Here is a 20948-nt window from a genome sequence, read left to right on the forward strand (position 1 = left end):
TATTAACTAGGTTGAAACTAGAATTGGTTAATTAAGGGAGGTTGGTCCATTCAATGTGAGTTGAAGACATCAATCAAAGGCTCCCTTGAAAGTGACTGTTAAAATTACTAGATTTATAAGTAGACTAGGATTTGTAATGTATTCATTCAGAATATTTACTGGGTGTCTGCTATGTGTTAGGCACTATTCTGGGTGTTAGGAATATAGCAATGGACAAAATAAGGGCAAAAACATATCACAATGGGGCCTGGCAAAAACATATCACAATGGAGCTTTAGAGAAAATTTTAAAAACTAAGTTATTAAATTATTTGTTTCAGTATGTTAGATATTAATGATAAAACAAACTGGCCATAAATAGCCTCTCTATTACACACAATTTCTCCTAAGGGACACTAAAAACAAGTGTCTCTATTCATTCTTTTATCACTAATGCCTCGTTCACGTTTAACTCAAAATTGCGTGTAGCTTGAGTGTTGAAACTTCTCCTCTATGTTCTGGAGTTTTTCACATCATTCCCAAAAATATCTGAGTTAACCAAGATTTTCTTCTTAAAATGCAAATCTCTCTAAGGTTAAAGGCTAGGAGATATTTACATCTTCATGTAATTCAATCAGATTGTGTTTTTCCTAACACCTGAGTTAAGGAATAAACTAATAGAGGAAAGAAAGAAAAATTACTTTGGAGGTGAAAATATTTGTGCAGAAAAGGGAAATCTCTGGATTGGGAACATATTAAAGTACAAGGCTGGTAGTCCTCAGGGCATTCGTGAGCATGGGCAAACTGGGTGGCAGGTATAAAAAGAGTGGTGCAAAAATGCCAAGAATTCTCAACTATTTCAAAAGCAGCTTCCACTCAGAAAAGAGTCTTCTTTCCACTTTCCCTGGTGATTATGTCCTCTCAAAACCCAGAAGTCAAAATTGCTTCGTTAAAAATTTCCATTTGGGTAAATAAAGTTTCTGCAAACCTGGCCGGGCGCGGTGGCTCACGCCTGTAATGCCAGCACTTTGGGAGGCCGACGGGGGCGGATCACGAGGTCAGGAGATCCAGACCATCCTGACTAACACAGTGAAACCCTGCCTCTACTAAAAAATATAAAAAATTAGCCGGGCGTGGTGGTGAGCACCTGTAGTCCCAGCTACTCAGGAGGCTGAGGCAGGAGAATGGCGGGAACCCAGGAGGCGGAGCTTGCAGTGAGCCGAGATCGCGCCACTGCACTCCAACCTGGGCGACAGAGCAAGATTCCATCTCAAAAAAAAAGTTTCTGTAAAATGACCTGGAAACTCAAACGATCACTGTGTCCACGGGAAAATGTTTCTTAGTTCTAAGGGTCCACTTGCAACCAGTCTTTTGAAACATGACCTATTCGTAAATTGACTATTGTGCTGATAACCAAAACTCATAAAAATCACATCCAGGGCAGTCCCAGCAAAGTGTAGAGTCAAAGCCCAGTAATGGCTTAAACTGTAAGTTTACTAGGCCAAGCCCAAAGCTAAGAATTCAAGGAGTTTTGCATCCCATACCCATTTTTCAGCTGCCCTTATGCCAGCAGTTAGAATTCACACACTCCAAAACTTCAGGCAATGCTGCTGGCCCCTGTACCATCTCCTCCACCGCCAGCTGACCAACCCTAAGGATTGTGGCTAACTGCACATTCCCCACGTGGATATTTGGGGACCAATCAGAGAGCAGGTAGATGATCTGGGGACAGAATTGTACAGTGGTTAACTCCTCAGGCTCTAGAGTCTAAATGAACTAATTTTAAATCCTAATTACAATTCCCTGGCTGGATGACCACAGGCAGGTTACTTAAATTCTCTGCACCTTGGTTTCCTCATCTGTAAAATGGGGATTATAATAATATCTACCTCTGAGGGTTTTAAATGAGATGACACATGTAGAATAACATCATGAGTGATAGAGTGAGTGCTCACACTCACACATGGGTTCCCCAATTCACAGCAATCACAGAAAAACATTTGTGTCTTCTGGCTCCAGTGTGCCACAAACGTAAAGAGTAATTACACTGACATCTTGGTTGACTTAGGTAACCACTTTCTTACCTCAACATTACTGCTTTGTTTTTTCAACATTAAAGAAACTAAGAAATAACCCAATTTCTATTTGGATTCTGGTCTAATAGCTGACAAGGATTTGGCTTTATTCTAGTGAATAAAAATGTCATGAAAAAGGAGTTATTGAAGAGTTATGAAGAAAAAGTGTAATGCACTAAATGATAGATTTTTTAAATCATCAGATTGTTTTCAGACATTCAGTCCCAAACTGGAACAAACTACCTCTGACAATAATTCCTTAAGAAAATGATTTTTCTAAATCAATCCATATAAACCAGGCTGAGTTATAAAGGAGAAAAATGCATTTAATAATATAGCATTTGATTGTGTATCATCCAGGAAAGGTGTACTGTAAAAAATGTTTTGATTATTAATTGACCGCTGGTAACTTTAGTGTTGTAAATACTTGTATTATATGAGGTAGACAGTTTTAAAAAAACTCTCCATTAGACAGACTTAAAATTTTGTAATAATATTTAAGAAAATGATAACATTATGAAAAAATGAAATATCCGATTAATGCTTAACTTTGTACAACTCGAATATAAACTTTAAAAATATTAGAAATTATAACATTTGAGTGCATATAACGTTTTGTACATTAGGATGAATTGCATGCTGTCCATTTCCTCTTTGCACTTTCAGTCACCTTAAATAAACAAATATATACAGCCTTAACAGAACAACAGTGCATCCAAAGCAAATGTGCATTTTAAATTATTTCTCCTGGCCAAGTCTTTTTTTCACTTAGCATTTTTATATTAGTATTTCTTATCATCCCCACCCTTTCTTTGACAGTTTGTAGTTCTCTGAACCAAACAAGCAACAGGTTTAGATTGGAAGACAGCAAAATCACTTAGGAAGAACTAAAACTTTTTTTAAGGGCTGGTACAAATTCCATTGATTAAACAACTTTATAGTCAAAGATGAGGAAGAAGCTAACTCTTCAAAGGGCCTACTCATGGGCAATGTTTGAAAACAATACTGGTGCAGGCTGGGGGAAAGTTCATGTTTTTGACTATCTGGGTATGGGTATTTCAGTTTCACTGTACTCTGTCCAGCTTCCTCCCAGAAGACAAATTCCACCCCTGTCTCCTTCCTTACTGCCTGTTCCCCATCTCCCACCCCAAGCTCAATGTAACACTTGGCTCTTTTCACAGTTTCTCATTACTAACTTTTAAAAACATTGCCTAACTGATAATTACAATCTGAAACAATTCTTTTGGGGGAGCCCTGGGCTATTGCTGGCTGGTAATCTTTCTGGAATGTCAAAGAGAGGGGAGGGAACTTAGATTTTAAAGAAACTTCAGAGACAGGGACTTGTGTCCCCTTTCATCCCTCCCTTCCCCATTCCTGGCTCCTGGCCTGTCCCTTGATCCCCATCCTCCCTGAGGCCCACCATCTTCCCTCCTGATGGGACTCCTTCTACTTCTTGGTTCCTATTTCCTCCTTTGTAGCTCTTATCTTGTTTTGTTCCCCACTCCTGCCCATTTTTTTTGAACCGGGAAATCACCTTCCCCTTAGAAGAGCATGTCTGAATTTTGGCAAATTCTGTTGAAAGAAATCAACTAGAATCAGAAAGGGTGTTTGCCTGGGCTAATGCACCTCAGTGTCAGCCCCAGTCAGAGGCAGGCCTTGTGGTTTCTCATTATCCTTCAGGGGGTTCCATTTGAACTAATTCTTGTCATTCCATCCATACCAGTTCCCCTTGCCCTTACCAGAAAAAGCAACAATAAAGGCAGAGACCTGGGCCCTCAGGAGTGAGGTGAAGGTTGCCAGTTCCTGGTACTGGAAGAGGCCAGGGCAAAGCTGGTAAACTCCCAGAGTACACAAATGGGTGAGAGGGGCACTCGTGGGCCCACCTCTCTCAAAGCTCTGCTATAGGCAGTACCATTCCTGGTTTAACTATTCCTTTTGCCAGTTTCCCTATCTAACACTTTCTGTGTGGGAGGGCACAAGACATGGGCTATGAGATGGCCAGAGACCCCACCTTCTTTACACCAGTAAAAACCAACCAAACCAAGATGCGGTCAACGGTGATTCTTCCTCCCACATTGTTTCCCTTTTTAAACTGTTATTTTTTCAATCCATGGAGCAGTTGAGAAACGGGTATGCATCTCTTCTCCCCTCCCCTTCTATCAAAACCTGTAAGACACACAAGGAAATCCAAAGCCACAGTAATAGAAACACACACACACACACACAGAACAAAAGAAATCCTCCTTGGCTTGTTTTTCCAGGGTGGCCAGGCAAGGTGTCAAAATCCATATCTCCCTCTGGGCTGGCAGGTAGAAGGTACTGGGAAAGCTGCGCTCCCTCTCTCCCACCAGCTCTCATGTCCAGGCTGTTCCCTCACCCTCAGCCTCCCCTAGCGCCAGCTTCCTCCTCCTCCTCTCTGCAGCCAGGCCTCTCCTGCAAGGCGGACCTTGGCCCCCCTTGGTTCCGGGCCAAGGCAGTGGGAAAGGCACCGCTACCTGCAGCCGCACGACTCCACCACCATGTCCTCGTACTGCTTGTAGACCACATTATTGCCCGCGTCGATGTACAGGATGCTGATGGGAGTCAATTTGGTGGGCACGCAGCAGCTGGGCGGGGTAGAGCCGGGATCCATGGAATTCATCAGCGTCTGGATGATGGCGTGGTTGGTGGGCTCCAGGTGCGAGCGCAGCGGGAAGTCGCATACACCCTCGCAGTGATAGGCCTCGTACTCCAGGGGCGCGATAATCCAGTCGTCCCAGCCCAGCTCCTTGAAGTTCACGTGCAAGGGCTTCTTGCTGCAGCGTAGCCTGGACTTCTTGCCGTGACGCTTGCCATGGCGGCTGGCGAAGGCCGTGCGCCGCCGCCGGCGGCCGGGCGAGGGCAGCCAAGGCCCGGCGTCCGGGGCGCCCGACGGCGGCGGCCATGACCCCTCGGCGCCCACGCCCGGGCCGGCAGCCTCCGCCGACCCCAGCTGCTTGCGCATCTCTGCGAACAAGTTCTTGCGCTGGGATCTGGTGAACACCACCAGCAGGGCCCGCTCCTGAGGGGGCCGCACCCTCCGGCCGAAGCCCAGACTCCGCAGGTCCGGGGGTTGCGGTTGCTGGGGTCCCCGCGCGTGAGTCTCGGCCTCCCTGGCGTCCGGCTCGCCCCATGCGGCCCGCAGCTCCAAGCACAGCTGCTTCCAGGGCTGGTGGCGCAGCCCCTGCCACACGTCGAAGACTTCCCAGCCGGCCGGCGGCGCCCCCTGCGGGTCCAGGGTCCGCGCGTCCAGCAGCAGGGGCGAAAGGCACGGAAAGAGCTGCACGTGGAGCGGCCCGGCTGGTGGCCCCCAGGGCGCTGAGGGCGCCTGGCGAAACAGCCGCAGCTCCGCGCCCACCAGCTCTTCTTTGTCTGAGAGCATGGACACATCAAACAAATACTTCTGTCTCCGGAGAGGAGTGTGCGAGAGATCGTCTGCGAGATAAAAAATAATTACAGTCAGTTTCACTTAAGGGGGAGATCAGCCCGGTGCTCTTCGGCCGCCCCGGGAGGAAAAGGGCGGGGAGTGGGGGCAGGTCGGCCGGGGAGTCCAGCTTGCCCGACCCGGGGCCTGACCACCCCAGCTTCCCATCTGGCTGGTGCATGGCGCGGGGAAGGGGGCGCGCCAGGGCAGGCCCCCTCCTCCGGGTCAGCTCCGGACTCTCAGGGCGGAAGTCGATGGCTGCTGGCGAGGCGGCGGCAGCCTACCGTGTTTTCCCCCCAAAAGGCTTCGTAACCACTAATGTGCCCTTTGTGGTCTGGAGCCTGGGCCGTGCTTCCCCCAGACCTCCTCCAGGCTGCGCTGGCTGGTGCTCGTTCACGTCTCAAATGTCACCTCCTCCAAGTAGCCATCTCTGACCACCCTGATCTAAAGTAGCCTCTCCAGGTCCCTATCACAGGACTGGCTTGATTATCTTCCCGGTACTTAGGATTATCTACAATTACCTTGTTTATTTTTATCTCCTTAGTAGTCTGCCTTTCCCAGAAACACTCTGCCCGCCTCCACCAGCCCACAGGAGCTAGGCCGATGTCATAGTCCGCCTAGCTCCCCTCAGTGCCTACGGCGGTGCCTGACCTGGAGCACACGCCCGTCGGTTAAGTGGGAAACTTCTACCGCAGTGAGTCTTAATCTGGCTCACTAAAATGTCCTGGAGAACTGAAAAACTTCCAGGGCCAGGGCTTGATTCAGCCTATTGAGTCAATGTCTAAGGACAGGACTGGGCATGGGGTTTTGTTTATTGTTTGCTTTTTTTTTTTTTTTTTTTTGTTAACTCCAAGATGATTTAAAGGTGCAGTTCTAGTTTAGACTCACTAGTCTGGGGAAACACTGCTGCCCATCAGGCGGCTTGGGTGGGTCCAACAGTGCAGGCAGAATGAAGAGCTGGTGAGGGATTTATTTCTGTATTCATCAATCATTAAACAACAAACAAAAGGGCAATGAAGTTTCAGAAGTATTGGGGACAGGGGGTGAGAAGTGAACAAACACACCTTGCATCTGTCCATTGAGAGCATCCTGCAGTCAATGAGAAAAATATGTACCTGGAAGGCAGAAAACCTCAGCCAGGGACAATTAGATACACACACACAGAGAGAGAGAGAGAGAGAGAGAGAGAAAGAGAGAGAGAGACTTTCCCATCTCTCCTCCCACTTCCAATCTAAAATTCTCTCGCTTTGCAACTATTCCTGAAGATAAAAGGTTTGGTCATAAGTGAGAAAAAGAAATTTAGGACAGGTGAGGTAGGGGAGTATAACAGGCTTTTAAAATCCAAGGCAAATTCTTCAGAACCAAGGCAAAACTGGACTTCTTTTTTGACACATTTGTGCACGAAGCCAACACCACTTCAATGTGCAAGGCGGAAAGCTAACCAGATTTTCCTGGGCTGCCTTCCCATAAAATATTTACAACCTAGCAAATACAAAAATCCCCAAAGCCCCCAGCCTTCCCCAGAAGCTAGTAAAGTTTGGGTAGATTTCAATAGTAAAAGTGTCACTGGGCCCAGCATCCAAGTCTCTGTACCAGTCCAGATGTAGCCCGGGGGCGCTGGCTCTGGAGCCTCAGCCACACCCAGTTTGTACTCGGGGCTGACCGTAGCATTGGCTGGTTCAGTCTTACACACATGCCCCAACCTGAGATGGGGTGTGGGAAGGGTTAGAGAGGTGAAAAGGGAAAAGCTGCTGCAGGCAGTTGATTTATGGAAGCCAAGACCTTCAAACCGACCAGGGTCACATTAAAATCAGGGGGAATTCAGCACACTTTCTTCTCCTTCAAAGAAACCTGTGTCTGACAATGCTCAGCCACCACCCAGATCTCTGGACCTACTGCCTTAGGCTTGGCTTCCTGCCTCTCTCCCCAAACTAGCGATGAGATGAGAGCAACAAATCTAAGGCACTTGCTGCACTAGCTAAATGTTGTTAGGGATAACATATTTCTAATCTATATCCACCTGCACAGAACAGTTCTGAAAGGTAATTACTTGTATTATTCTCATTTTACAGATGAGAAAAACAAGGATTGGAGAAATTAAGGTATTGCCAAAAGTCAGACAGCTAGAAAGTGATGAAGCTAAGAGCCACACTTATGTCTATTTAATTCAGAGTTGAAACATTTAGCCCCTAAGCCCCATTGCCTCTCCACTGTAGTCCAGGTACTAGAGTCTAAAAGTAACCAGAAGTGGCCAGTGTATAAGGGGAAAAGAGTCCAAATTATTTGCAGGGCTTGCTAGGAATAAAATCTAGGCTCCCTTAGGAAATCATTTCCATCTTTGCTTACACAACTCTTGAGATGGTTTGCCACTGGCTGCAGTGGATTAGGCAGGTGTAAAGAATTATGATTTATTTCTCTCTCATGCAACATGGGAGAATCAGCCTGCTTTTGCTTTTACTCTTTAAAAAAATATATATGTGGGTCAATAAATGATTAATTTGCACAGCTGAGTTAAAACTGAGGCAAGCATCTGTAGAGAAAGATCTCTTACTGATTCTGCAGCCTTAGGATTTCTGATGATCTTTCCAGCAAGACCAGCCCACCCCTACCCTTTCCAGGTTTCAGTGCAAGAATGCAAATGGGACTTCAGCTAATTATCTGTTCTCTTCCTACACCAGCTCTGTCACTTACTTCAAGGGGCCTCACCTGTGTGCATGTGGCCACTCCAGCTCACAGCTTAAAGCTGTGCACAGTTTCACAGGTGCACACATCAGTGTTGTGATCTACCTTCGGGGAAACTGAATGGATGAAGAGTCTGTCCAGACCCTGGAAGTGAGCTTAGGGATATTTGGGCAAGAATTCTACAGCCCAGGTATCTGGAGCTTGGCCTGGAATAGTGACTCTTAAAGCCACTAAATCTGCAGTGGTCTTTAAATCTGAATCATCAGCATCTCATAGGCACTTGCTAGAAATGCAAATTCTCTCTGGCTCTAGAGGCTTGTGGTAGGGTCTAGAATTTGCATTTCTAGTAAGCTCCCAGATGATTCTGATACTGCTGATCCAAGGAATTACTCTAAGAACCACTGATCTAAGTGGGGGTTGTCCTCTAGGTTCTTTGAATTCACAATCAAGTAGGGAGGAGCACCAAACAAGGTGCTGCAAAGCATAGGGCCAGGGCAGCATCTAAGGCAGTACTCACCAGGACCAAGTCAATTCTACCTCTCCCAGCCCATTCCTGGCCCCCAAAGCCACCCCCATTTTTTTATCCTTTCAGCTACAAGTTCTTTCCCTGGGTCTCCAGAACCTCTAACCCCTAAACAGAAGATCCAAGAAGGTGGCTCCTCTGTGCACCTCCCCTGCAGACCACATTCCCCACCTGTCTAAACCTGCATCACAGAAATAGCTCACAGGAGGCATCCAATCTGAGAAGTGAATATAACACCATGCACTGTTACCCTGAAGACACTTTCCCTGCTGCATGCTGACCTGGCATCACAGAGCCTGGCTCAGCTGCCATGAGCCATCTGTGGGCAAAAAGCCAGCCCTTCATACTCCCTTCCACAAGCCTCCTCTCCCTTTAAGTCTTGTATAAATGAAGACTGATGTCATCAAATGATCCTCTCTCCCACCCCTTTGACTAAAAAACCATACACTTATCACTTCAAAATCTGTGGCACTTTCCTACATCCTGGAAGTGAATCCTATGCTTTGGGCTCTTAAATTGAAATTGACCAGAAATACATGGTGGAAACTTTTTATTTCCCTTTTACTTTGCATCAACCTGGTTTGTTACAGCTTATTCACACCTCTGCTAACGTGTTTGCTGAATATTAGACATACAAACATTTCCAGTTACAATTGCTGGATTTGGGCTTATCTTCTTTCCCTGGCAGGTGCATAGAGAAGGGAGGGGGAAGAGAGAGAAATAAGAAGGAAGGAACAAACCGTGGCATATTAGAAGATACTCCTTCATAATGGTCAACAAGTTGGTAAAAGGCTGAAAGCACTTCAAACATATATTTCTGGTGTAGAATTTAGGAAAAATTTAAAAGAGGGGAGATGTTGGTCAAAGGGTACAAATTTTCAGTTAGAGTGAATATAAGGTAAAAAATAAAATTTTAATTAAAAAAAAGAAACCAAGAGAAGAAATGGTACCTATTTGCAAGGTGAGTACCATTGCACCCATTTTAAATAAGGAAACTGGCTTAGAAACGAAAAGGGCATCTGTTCACGGTCACAGTACATGGTTGGAGAAAGTTGGAGTCGCAAACTCCAGAGCGGAAAGGAGAAGATGCCCGCAATGCCAAAGGCCAGATGCCCGGGGAACCTCAGCCCCAGGAGGGCGGCATGAGGGAGCGACACGCAGCTGCAGGACTCTGTGCGCCTGCCCACTCCAGCCTGCCCACTCCAGCCCCAGTGCCTTCTGCTGGGGGCTACTTCCTTGAGCTAGCCTGTAGAGGGTTTCCAAAAACCAGAAACTTCCTTTGGTTGGAGGTGGGAAGGGCCCGGCATTGCATTTTCCCAAGACATCTCTGAGATATATACTCAGCTTGAGGTGACTTTTGAGAGTCCTAGTTGGATTTTGTCACTTGCCTGGCTGTGCACCCACGGTTCCAGCTCTCCAGATTTGCAGGATTCTTGGCACGGCTGACTTTGGGTTCCACGAGATTCCTCCGCGCGCAACTGGCTCACATCTCTGAGTACGAAGTGACCCCGGATAGTTACTGGTCAGGCGTCCCGCCACGCCTCCCAGCCATGTTCTCCGGTGGTGGCACAGGCCCCGCGACTAGGCCACTGTTCAGAAAGTCGAGAAGATAGTGGACTTTCCCACCCCCAACCCCCAGGCAGGGAGAATCACCCATCTTTGCAAGAGAAACTCTAGGCACCTTTCCCTTACCCCCTCATTTTAGAGCCAGCAGCAGCATTGAGCGCTTGTAGGGCACCACCTTTGTGCTAGGCACGTGCTCAGAGCTTTAATGGTCTCTCACTGAATCTTCATAGCGAACGTCTAAGGTCAGGCCTACTGTGATACTCACTTATGGATGAAGAAACTGAAACTCTAAGAGGTATCTTGCCCATTGTCTTGAAACTAGCAAAGGAACAGGTGTTGAAGGTCCTAATTCCAAGTGCCCTGATCCCAGTCCTGCAGCCATGCCTCTCTACCAGGGTCCTGTTTGGGCAGGCAGCCAGGAAATAGGACATACCTTCATCATCAATGTAATCAAGGTGGGCTGGCTGGGTCCCCCCAGGATTTTTTCTTTTCTTTTCTTTACTACAAAGAAGACCTCCAAGCTCAAAATTCATGACTGGGTTTGGAGTCATTTTCTCAACTAGGTCTCTCACCTTCAGCACTGCACTGAGGGGGCAAAGTCCATCAGGTTGGAAATAGAGCCAGGTGTACTGGGTGAATAAAAATGAGCCACCAACCCCTCCCCCTGGAGTGTGAAGGGCTTTAAGGGGAATCTGTGTGCCCAAGGAGATACTCATCCTGAGTCAGGCCTCTGTTGAGATCTGAGCTTTGCAAGCTGCTGATGCATTGCTAGCATTCTTACTGAGATGTGAGTTCAGGAAGCAATCCATACAACTCACCCTTTCCAGGGTGCTCTTTCTTAACCCCAGTACTCATGCCTGCCCCGCCCCACCCCCCCCCCCCAGCATAATAATCGTAAGAGCAAACACTGATGTAGCACTAAATCTGTGCTGGGCATGATCTAAATTCTCAACTTGTAGTAACTCATTTAATCCTCAAAACCACTTCTGAGACAGCCATCATTCTAAACTAAAAGAGACAGCTTGAGTAACTGGCTCAAGATACTAAGTAGTAGAGCGGGCAGTCTGGCTCCAGTATCTGTGCCACCACCCTAGACATCCTAGCCCTGATCTCTGTGCCTTGTAGAAACCCTGAGAAACTCTTCCATGCTCCCCGTGCCTGGAGGGAGGGCATCAATGCCTGGCCGATGAGAGCCACTCACTTTAGCAGAACTGCAGCAGTCATTCCTTCAGCAGAAGAAATGTCGATGACTGGACTTGTGAAAGAATTTAGGAGGAAACTTAACAGGGCTACAGAGGGGTGCAAATGAGATAAGGTGTGAGAGAAAGACTTCTGAACGCAAATGTCAGTCATTACTGACAATGTGGAATGAGCATAGGAATTTAAAGTCTAAGAGACATAAATTTGAGTCCTGATCTGTGACTTAGTGGCTGGGTGACCTTGGGTAGACTGGGTCACATAATCTCTCCCAGCTTCATATGCCTCAGCTATAAAATGAGAGAGAACCACCTCTACCTTGCAGGATCATTGTAAAGATCAGAGTCAAAGTACTCAGGGATGTGCATGGTATGTAGAAACGTTCAATGAATGCAGCCAATATTTCTGTAACTACTTACATCTTCCAGGGGAAAGTGCACCTGTCCTCCTCTTGACTTCCTTTGAAATCCAGTTCTCTGGACTTCAATCCTTGTGGTCCAGGTGTCTCCACAAGATTCCAGAAGTGAGTGGAGGAAAGGTGCTAGGAAGCATGAGAAAGATGAAGACGCTTCCAGTTCCTGCTTATCTTAAGTCAAGTGAAAGTCAAGGCTCATGGAGGCTGCAGCATCACCTCATCATCCCAGTTCTTCTCAGTCCTGTGAGGCCATATCCCCACTGCTGTCCCTCCCACAGTGCCAGGTGAATAGACAACCTCCACCTCAGCCACATCAAGGATCAGGCCCTTCTTGTAGGTTTCCTCTTCTGCAGGGGTCAAGGCCAGTGACAGCACTTGTGCTAACCCAAATGATTGCCAGGCTGGCAGTGCAGCCCTGAGAGGCCTGAGGATCCATTTCTTTCCCAGCTTTGGTATCCTTTTGTGGGGGCACAATCTGACCACAGGGCCAGTCTGGGGTGGGGATAGAGAGGCAGATGTTACTGATCTTCACTTTACAAAGGGCCAGACACATATTGATGGGGAGGGCTGCAATGGAGGACCCCTTGGGCTGCAGCATGAGGCCAGGCCTGGGTGCTTGTCACTTTTGAAGGAAGGTTTCATTGGCAGGTCTGTCCTCAGTGTGTGTTCCTTCTTATTGCACACTCACCAGTCCAGCTTTTCTCATGTCTCTTGGCTTCCCCAGAGCCCTCCCCAATAGCTTGCCCTGTATTTCTCCTTCCAAAGACTAGAGGGGTCCAAGGCGAGTCTTCCACGGAGTCTTGGAGAGGCTTTTCCACTCTCTCCCTCAGGCCTCCAGATGTAGGCTCTTCTCTTCCTGAGGGGCCTGGGCCTTGTAGACTCCACAAGTTAAGTGGTTCTGGTGGCCTGCCTGGATCCCTCAGAGAAATCCCAGTATTGGTATAGCAAACTCTGGCTCAAGGTGAGGCAAATGAATGAGAGTGGAGAGAAAGAAAAGAAAGGGGATCCTCGAATCCCACTCAACTGAAAACAGCTTCGCACCCCTCACCTCGGGACCTCAGCATGGCCTTTAATGGCCTTAGCTCTAACCCCAGGATGCGTGTTTCTGACAAGCAGTGATGACTGGAGAGGAGCCCTCTCCCCTGAGTGCTGATCACCGCATCAGGAGCTCCAAGGCGCTTTAGGGAAACTCCTTTTGTCTTTAGAGGATGAAACAGATTCATTTACAAAGTAGTTTTCCTGAACTTAGTTAATGACCCTGATGGCCGCGTGCTCTCTTGAAGGGCCAGAGAGGCAAAGCTGAGATCAAGGACACTTCACTGTGCTTCTCTTTTCAATGGGGTCCCATTCTGGGCTCCCGACCACAGCGGCTCAAATCTTAATTTGGCATCACTACAGATGAAACCCAAACCGAAGCTCTCGTACTGTTCCCGCGGTGAGCGCTCCCTCCCTCCCCATCTCACCGCGGCGGCGCACGCGGCCTACCCTTCCCCTGGGGCCCGGACCTAGGGGGTTGGCTAGAGGCGGCCTTCCCTGCACTGTCGACCGGTAAGTCACCCGGGAGCCTAGGGGAGCAACCAGGTCCTCCAGGAAGGCTAGGGGAGTGGAAATGGAGGAATCCTCAAGCTGCCATCGGAGCTGGAATATGATCGGGAGGCTTGGCTTAAGTTTGGAAATCAAAAGTAGAAGGAAGGGTGTCCATTTTATGCGGCTTCCACTCCCTGACCAGTTCTGAGGTTGCAGCGGGGGACGAGGGTTCAAACTGGCTTGTAGTCGCGGGGAGGATATTGGACTCAGTGCGCAGGAGAAACCGCTGTGCTGTGCCCTTTAAAGTGCTGGGCCGGGTGCAGCCTGGGAGGAAGGGAGAGCCGCAATCTCTGTCTGCGGCGTTCATATAGGTCTGACTTTCGAAACAATTTAGCAAAATGAGATTCGTGGGCCTTAGTCTATGCTTAGTTAATTTCCCTCCACACTGAGCTTCGGAGCGGCAGTGGGCTGGGAAGTGGAGTGGGAGCTGGACCAATTTGCCTAGAAGTCAGGTTTGGAAAGCAGGCGCACCGATTCCCCTGAACTCCTACGTTATTCAGGGATGCCCTCCGCACCCCACTAAAGCCAATCCCCTGCGCTGCCCCTGTTCCCGCCCTCTGCCCCTCTCCCCAGGCAAAACCGGCCTGGACTAGAGGCCCGCCCCTCGCCTCTTTCACGCCCACTCTCGGGTCCCTAAACCGTGCCCCGCCCCCAGGCGCCGGGGCCACTAGCGCCGCAGCGCGCGCTTCCCTAGGAACGTTGTCCAGCGCCGCCCGCCGCCCGCCCCTTCCAAGCTCTTGCAGCCCCTCACCCCAAGTGGACCCAACCCTCAGTCCCCAGCAATGCTAATGGACTGTCTTAGAAGGCAGAGAACGGCAACCCTGGAACCCATTAGTCCAGGGAGGACCTATTTAATTTCTGTAAACAGGAGATACTATTTAACAGACTTTGAGCTTAAAAATAAACAGCCAGGGCTTGGGGTGGGGGATGGAGGGATGTCAAGCAACGGAATGGCACGGTGAATCCACATTCCGGCATTCCACACCTCAAGGGCTCGGCTCGATTCAGTCCCCTGGTCCAAAGAGCGTCGTTTGACCCGGGTTATTCAATACCCGAGGGGTTATCGAACTAATGCCCTTCCTTTTACTTAAAAGCGCCCAAGGATTATTGTTGATTTGCTCTGGGGCCTTTGGTGCACGCAGTAGTCCTAGCAGGAAACAAAAATTCTTGTTCTGCCCTGTTTCTATCATACCATCTTCCTCTCCACCTCTCCACCTCTCCATCTCATTCCCTTCTTCCTTCTCCCCCACCGCCCCAGAAAGACGTCACCACGTTCGAGGAGGTGTGTAAGAACCCCAAGGACTCCAGCTAAGAAAAACATGTGGTGTTAGGGCCTCCGATGCAGTGCCCTGCGTTCCCCGCGGGTCCAGGTGACACGCATCCTCCGGTCGGAAAGAGGAGCTTTCAAGTCCTTATTGAATTGGGGGGTGGGGAGGGAGGAGAAGAGGGATTCGCAAGGCCTGTAGTGATCTGTGGTTTGAGTGACTTTTTTCTTTTAATGCGCAGAAACCACAAGGATGTTTGAGCAAGTTTTTAGATCCCCTCCCCCACCGGCAACTCCACCGCGCAAACTCCCAGAGGCCCGAGAGCCTCCCGCGTTGAGGAAAACGCTATGTCGGTCTCAGATTAGCCTACTTTTGCCAAGGAAACTCGCCAAGAATCCCTGCGCAACCTGCGCTCTCGCTGTAGAACGTACTAGGTGGTCTTTCTTGCTCTCTTTTTAGAAACTTCTTGCTTTTCCCTGTAAGGCAGACCTTAAGGCCTTAAGGATTGGAACTGCAATAACTGATGTTTAACAGCAAGTCAGTGGCTAAGAGTTTGGTCTGTGGCCTTAAATATGCCTTAGTTATTCGAACCAGAAGAGCAAAACAAACTTTTAGTTTAAGACTTCTTTCCCTTACCCCCGGGCTTTTTGCAGGACCTTCCAGTTCACCTGGCTGGAGGAGGAGGAGGACCCTGAACCTGGACGGTGGCGCAAACTCCGTGTCCGCGCCCATGCAGGCGCACCCTCACACGCACACACTTGAACGCTTAGCAAACCTTTTCCAAGGCTGTTCCCTCTTTCCGGGGAAATAAAGCCTAGATTGGAACCTTCTGCCCAGCTTCCTCATTTGGCCGTCTGGTCTGCATTAGTGTTTTTATAAGGGACTCAAACAAATCGAATACAAGGTCACCAAATAATTAACAGTTGTGAATTCCCTCCGTCCCCATTAAAATACTTCCCTGCTTATATTTCATTTTCGGTTTGCCAACGACAACAGGGTACCGGCAAAAACACTGCCGAGTTGATTACACCACTCTGCGGCCCAGGTCCACCCAGAAACCCGCTGTTTTGCATAACATGAGGTACCAGATGAACTTCAATCGCGAGGGAACTACGCAACTCTCTGAATGCCCTACCCACAGCCAGGCTATTCCCAGAACGGTCCTGCTCTGCCCTTTGATAATCACGACCCAGAAGGTGAACGGAGAAGCCAACAAACAATCAGTGGCAAACTGTCCTGACAGTTATTTCTAGGGCATCAAGTTCTTCAAGGATGTTCCCATCTCGTTTTGATTTTTATCTGTTCCTTACCGCCTCCTTTTTGAGAGTATTATTACAACAAGAAAAAAGTAAAGGGTATTCTTATTTCAAAGTAATCTGGAAACCTAACTCACAGTAATAGTCTTAGAATTATTTTGGTTCTCTCATTCTTGAGAGTTGTTTTTTCCCCTTGTTGAAATTATGTGGCACTTTTCACTACATAAACTGAAAGTCTGAGTCTCTCACTCTCTCTCTCTCTCTCTCTCTCTCTCTCTCTCTCTCTCTCTCTCTCTCTCTTGCTCTTCCTCTCTATCTCTCAGCCCTGCTGAATTCATAGAACTAATTGTCTGGCTTTCTCAGGCCCCAGGGCTGGGGGTCCAGGGCCCCAGGACTAGTAGCCTTTTAATGAGTTATTTCATGAGCAAATTGTAATTTCACCATATCCAACTTTGTCCATTCTCATCCCATGATGGCACTGAAACACATATGCACACACCTTCTCACCTTTATGGATCCAACATCATTTTAAAAGCACAATATAAGAGCATTTTTTAAAATCAGGGATAACATGGTTTGTGCCTCTGCTAAAATAAGAACAGGAGGAAGCAAGGCACACCAATATTCAGACCCTCACATCTAGTTTCACTCACACTCCTAACTCGGTCTTAAGTGACTGCAGACAAATTATTAGACTGGGGGAAAATCTTTCCATTTTTTGACTTCCGCTTCTTGTCACCATCCATTAGAAACCACCTCACCCCTTAAATTATCTATGCAGTGCTCTAGTTAAATATGCAGGGTCTCGAATCTTATATGAGCCCCACCTCTCACTAACTGTGTGACCTCAAGCAACTTGCTTAACTCCTCTGTCTTCTTTACTTCACCTGTAAAACGTGGTGGTGATAGCGTTTTCCTAGGAAGTGGTTGTGATAACTAAGCGAAATAATTCATGTAACAAAATTTAGTGCAATACTTGGTACACAGTAAATTTTCAATAAATCGCGATTACTATTACTCCTAGGTGTCTGGAGAGCATACTGAAAGAAGGGACCTGTTTTAGGTTTTTGTTGTCGTTGTTGTTATTGTTGTTGTTGTTGTTGTTATTGCAATAAGTTCTCCTCCTGGAGGATAGGGAGAAGTGGCCCGGGATGGGGTAGTACAGAACTTGCTTTCTTTATAAACCTAAAGCGTCCTTCATTCACTTTGGGCAGAGTTTATGCCTGCTCTCCCACTCTCAACCATAGGCTTCAGGTGTAACTTTGGGGTTTCCGGGGTACGGAAGGCTTTTTACAGAGCATGTTGCCCATGCCTCCTGGACTGGCTTCGGGGCTCCTTTCCTTTCCTTCGCTCCTCCCCTTGGGGGACCCCTGGCTCCTCCGAGCCAGGCCAGCCCCATTCGACGGCGATTTAAATATCCCTTAGGCGAGGCGGCAAGTTAGCGCTGCTGGCCCAGCTCTAAGCGGGCCACTGCTCTTTCCTCCTCGCCAGGCTGTCCACGCTTTGGGGGAGGGGACCTTAGGGGGTTTGGCGCGGTTAAGAGCCCCACGTGAGAGGGGCGGAAGTCCTCGCCAGGAGCCGGGGATGCGCGGCTGGCGGGTCCCTTCCATCACGGGAGACGAGACACCGTTTGATGTGTTATGACATGAACCCTCAATTAGATCGCTGAGTTGAAACACTCCAATCAGGGGCCCGATGCTAAGCAAGCCCCGGAAGGTCCAGCCTGAGGTCACCGCCGGTGACACATCAAATCAAAATCAGTGAGAGGGAAAGTGAGGCTTTCCCTTTATCAAGCTGGGGCTGCAGCCAGCAACGCACCCCCTCCTCTACGCACCCCTCCCGCCCGCGGCTCCGCACTCCTTCACCCCCGCGCGGCGTGCGACAAGCCGCACCGCCTTCCCAGTCAACGAACTGCCTTTCTTCGCATTTTCTGGGAACCTGGAGACGCCGAGGAGACCGCGCCTTTGAAGCTGCGGTCCGGGTGGTCATGCAGCGTCTCCTCCCGCTGTGGACCGCTCGCATCCCCAGCCCTCGACGGCATTCCGGGGTTGTAGCGGGCCTTGTGGATCTTGGTCCTGCTAGTCTGGAGGCCTTGGCTCGGGAACAGAGGCCTCCCCAGACTCGGTGCACATGCAATCCCTCCTCTATCTCCAGGATCCGGGGCTCACAGCGCAGTGGCGGGGGTGGGGGTGGGGAAGCTACAGGGCAAACTAGGGTAAAGTGATTTCTCGTCTACGCCGGATTTGGGGCCCCCCAAGACTTCTCCCCAACCGTTGTCTGAATGCCACAGGCTCCCGGAGACACCTCCGAACAGCCCTCAGGGTCTTTTGGTCCTGTGCCAAACTCACAGGGCCCAGCGAACCAGTTAGGGTGCCCACTTGGGGGAGGGGCGGAGATTCTTGCCACTTTATTCCCAGGCAAAGAAAATCCGCGCCCAACCGCCGGCCAGCCTAGGCCTCTGGGACTTCTCTTGAGGAAGGGCCTCTTGAGCAGTCTTCTCTGAGCTTCCTTAGCCTCCTTCCGCAAGTGTAGTACAGAAAGTGCACGATTAACAGAGGACTTGGAGGTAGAGAAACAACTGTAGCAAGGCGTGCGTCGTAGGGAGGGTTGGTGAGCTGCACCGGCAACACGGAGGCCAGGGACTCAGTTGCACCACTACGAAGAAGCCACGTGTCTTTGCAAAGGTGACTTTAGTAGTCCTAAAATCACCATAAAATACCCGGCGTTAATTTGCCCTCTGGACCTTTCAGCAGCTCATGAACCTCGCTGACCTCAGGCTGCAGCGGCTAACCCGACGTGGGCAGGACCCTGGAGCAAGGAGCGCGACTACGAGTGAGAGGCGGGGACTGGAGCCGGGGAAGAGCCTGGGGCTGGGATAGGGGGGCGGGCGCCGTTAGCCTGCTCTAAAAAGCTTAGGAGATGTGCGAGCACCGAGGGTAGCAGTGGCTGAAGCAGCTACCGAACCCCGAACCCCAGCGCTGCAAGGTTTCTGGGCAACCCCACTTAACTGGGAGCAGGTCAAAGTTACGGAGCTAAGTCTAGGGAGGACGGAGGAGTGGATATCTGCCTAAATCTCATTTATCCCCTCATTTTCTTCCTTCTCTTTCCCCTTCCTTTCCTTTTTCTCCCTTCCTTTCCTGTCTCCTTCCACATTATTGTCTCTCTCCTTTAGGAGCTGAGTTTCCGATGCCTGTGGATCCTTCCCTAATTTCTGGGACCAGAGGTGGTGCGAAGTTTTCTTGAGGGCACTGGTCACGCTGCAGATCAACGCCGGTGACAAGAAGGGGCCGCAAGGGTTTCCGCAGACACCCACACATGCAGGCGCCCCCACAGAGGGTACCAGGGATTTCCCCGACCCCCACCAGCCCCCAGGAATAGCGCAGAAAGAGGAACGTCGCCTGGCTGAGAAAGGTGGATGGGCTACTGGTGTACCTTTGTGTATTAAGTACCCACAACCTCCAAACTTAGCCGTCCCTGTCTCGGCTCGCCCAACTGCTGCTCCGCATCTGCAGAAACCACTCGGGTTGAGGCCTCGGAGCAGCCGGGAGCGCCACGCTGGAGCAAAAAAGCCGGAGGGTGCAGGGCTACAGCGCGGCTGACCACCTCCGCACCCAGTGCGGGGACCAACCGAGAACCCGCGCGGCGTCAGGACCAAGGGGCTGCCCGACGCCACTCGTGGACTAGCTCCTCAGACTGTGGGACTCGCTAGTGCCGGCTTTGCCCAGGGCTTTCCAAGGCTCTCTCATGCCCTAGATCTGCCCCAGCAGCTCAGGCCTTGAACTGCAAACCCAGTATCCCGAGACACCGATTCCATCAGTCCCCATCCCGACCCCTCTCCAGCCGGGTTCATCCGCCTGCTGCCTCCCGTCCTCCTCGTTTCCCCCACCAGCCACCAGACAAGCGGCAACCACGCCGCCTTCTGCAAAAGAGGAAGAAGGAAAGAAGGGAGAGAGAAAAAAAGAGGGGGAAGGAAGGGAGGATTAGAGACTGATAGAATCTGCAGCCGCATTCAGAAACTTACTTGGGCTTGAGAAAAACAATTTAAGAAAAGTAAAAGGGAAGTGTCCAGAGTGGGAAGGGAATTCACAAATGCAGCCTCTGGCGGGAAGAGTGCCCTGGCTGCGGAGCTCCAGCAGGAAGGGAGTCGAGCGTCTTGTTTGCCACTTACCTAGTCCCCTGTCTACAAAGCTGGTGATCGTGTTAGCCGACTTGGAAGACTGGAAAAAGCTGGCATTGATACCCAGCTTCTCGGCGATGGAGTAAGTCCTGTAGATTGACAGCATGTACTCGTGGGGCACCACGCGCGGACCCCTGCCTGGCGGCTCCTGCGCCCGGGGCTGCTGAGCCTGGGGCTCGTCCTGAGGCCGCCGCTGTGGCTCCTGGCCCTCCCGGCCCGCGTCACTCTCGCGCGGCGCCCGCTGCATCTTCCCTTCCTTGCGGCTCCGCATGCCCTTGGTGGAGCTCAGCTCGGCGGACGACGAGGAGGATGAGATGGAAGCCTGCTGGAAACCGGGCAAATCCCACAGAAAACTGATGAGGAAGACGGCGGAGAGCAGGACTCTGGGAGTATCCATGGCGGGCAAGTGGCTGCGTCTCCCCAAGAGACGGTGGCGGCAGCGCAGGACGCGCGGGACACGGAGCGGCTGGACAGCGGCCGGGGCCCGGCTCCTCGGGCGGACTCGGAGTGCGAGGAGCCGGGTCCCAGCCACACAAACCCCGGCCCCGCCACGCCCCCTCCCGCCCCTTGCCGGGAGGGGAGGAATGGGAAGGGAGGGCAGAGGAGGGGTGGGGAGGGTGGGAGGAGAGCCGGGTGGTGCGGGCCGGAGGTGTAGGGGAGAGGGGCCGCGGTGCGCCGGTGTGGCAGGAAGACGCAGCGCCCCCGCGGGACGCGCGCGGGGTTGCCGGGCGGTGCGCGCGGCGCGGGCCGCAAGCGCTGACCAGGGGAAGGCGGGCGCGGCCGGC

At 50.3% G+C, this 20948-nt stretch overlaps 1 protein-coding gene across 1 annotated transcript; it reads right to left on the bottom strand.

Annotated features, from left to right (window-relative positions):
• Positions 1–2365: 2365 nt before the first annotated feature.
• GDF6 (growth differentiation factor 6) lies at positions 2366–20685 on the bottom strand. The gene is made up of 2 exons (XM_008001151.3): positions 20155–20685; positions 2366–5506 (listed from the first exon to the last, which is right to left on the bottom strand). The coding sequence occupies exons 1-2, from the start codon at positions 20558–20560 to the stop codon at positions 4545–4547; spliced, it is 1368 nt and encodes a 455-aa protein (XP_007999342.2). The 5' UTR covers positions 20561–20685; the 3' UTR covers positions 2366–4544.
• Positions 20686–20948: the final 263 nt, after the last annotated feature.

Source organism: Chlorocebus sabaeus, chromosome 8 (assembly GCF_047675955.1).
Source record: "Chlorocebus sabaeus isolate Y175 chromosome 8, mChlSab1.0.hap1, whole genome shotgun sequence".
Lineage (NCBI taxonomy): Eukaryota > Metazoa > Chordata > Mammalia > Primates > Cercopithecidae > Chlorocebus > Chlorocebus sabaeus.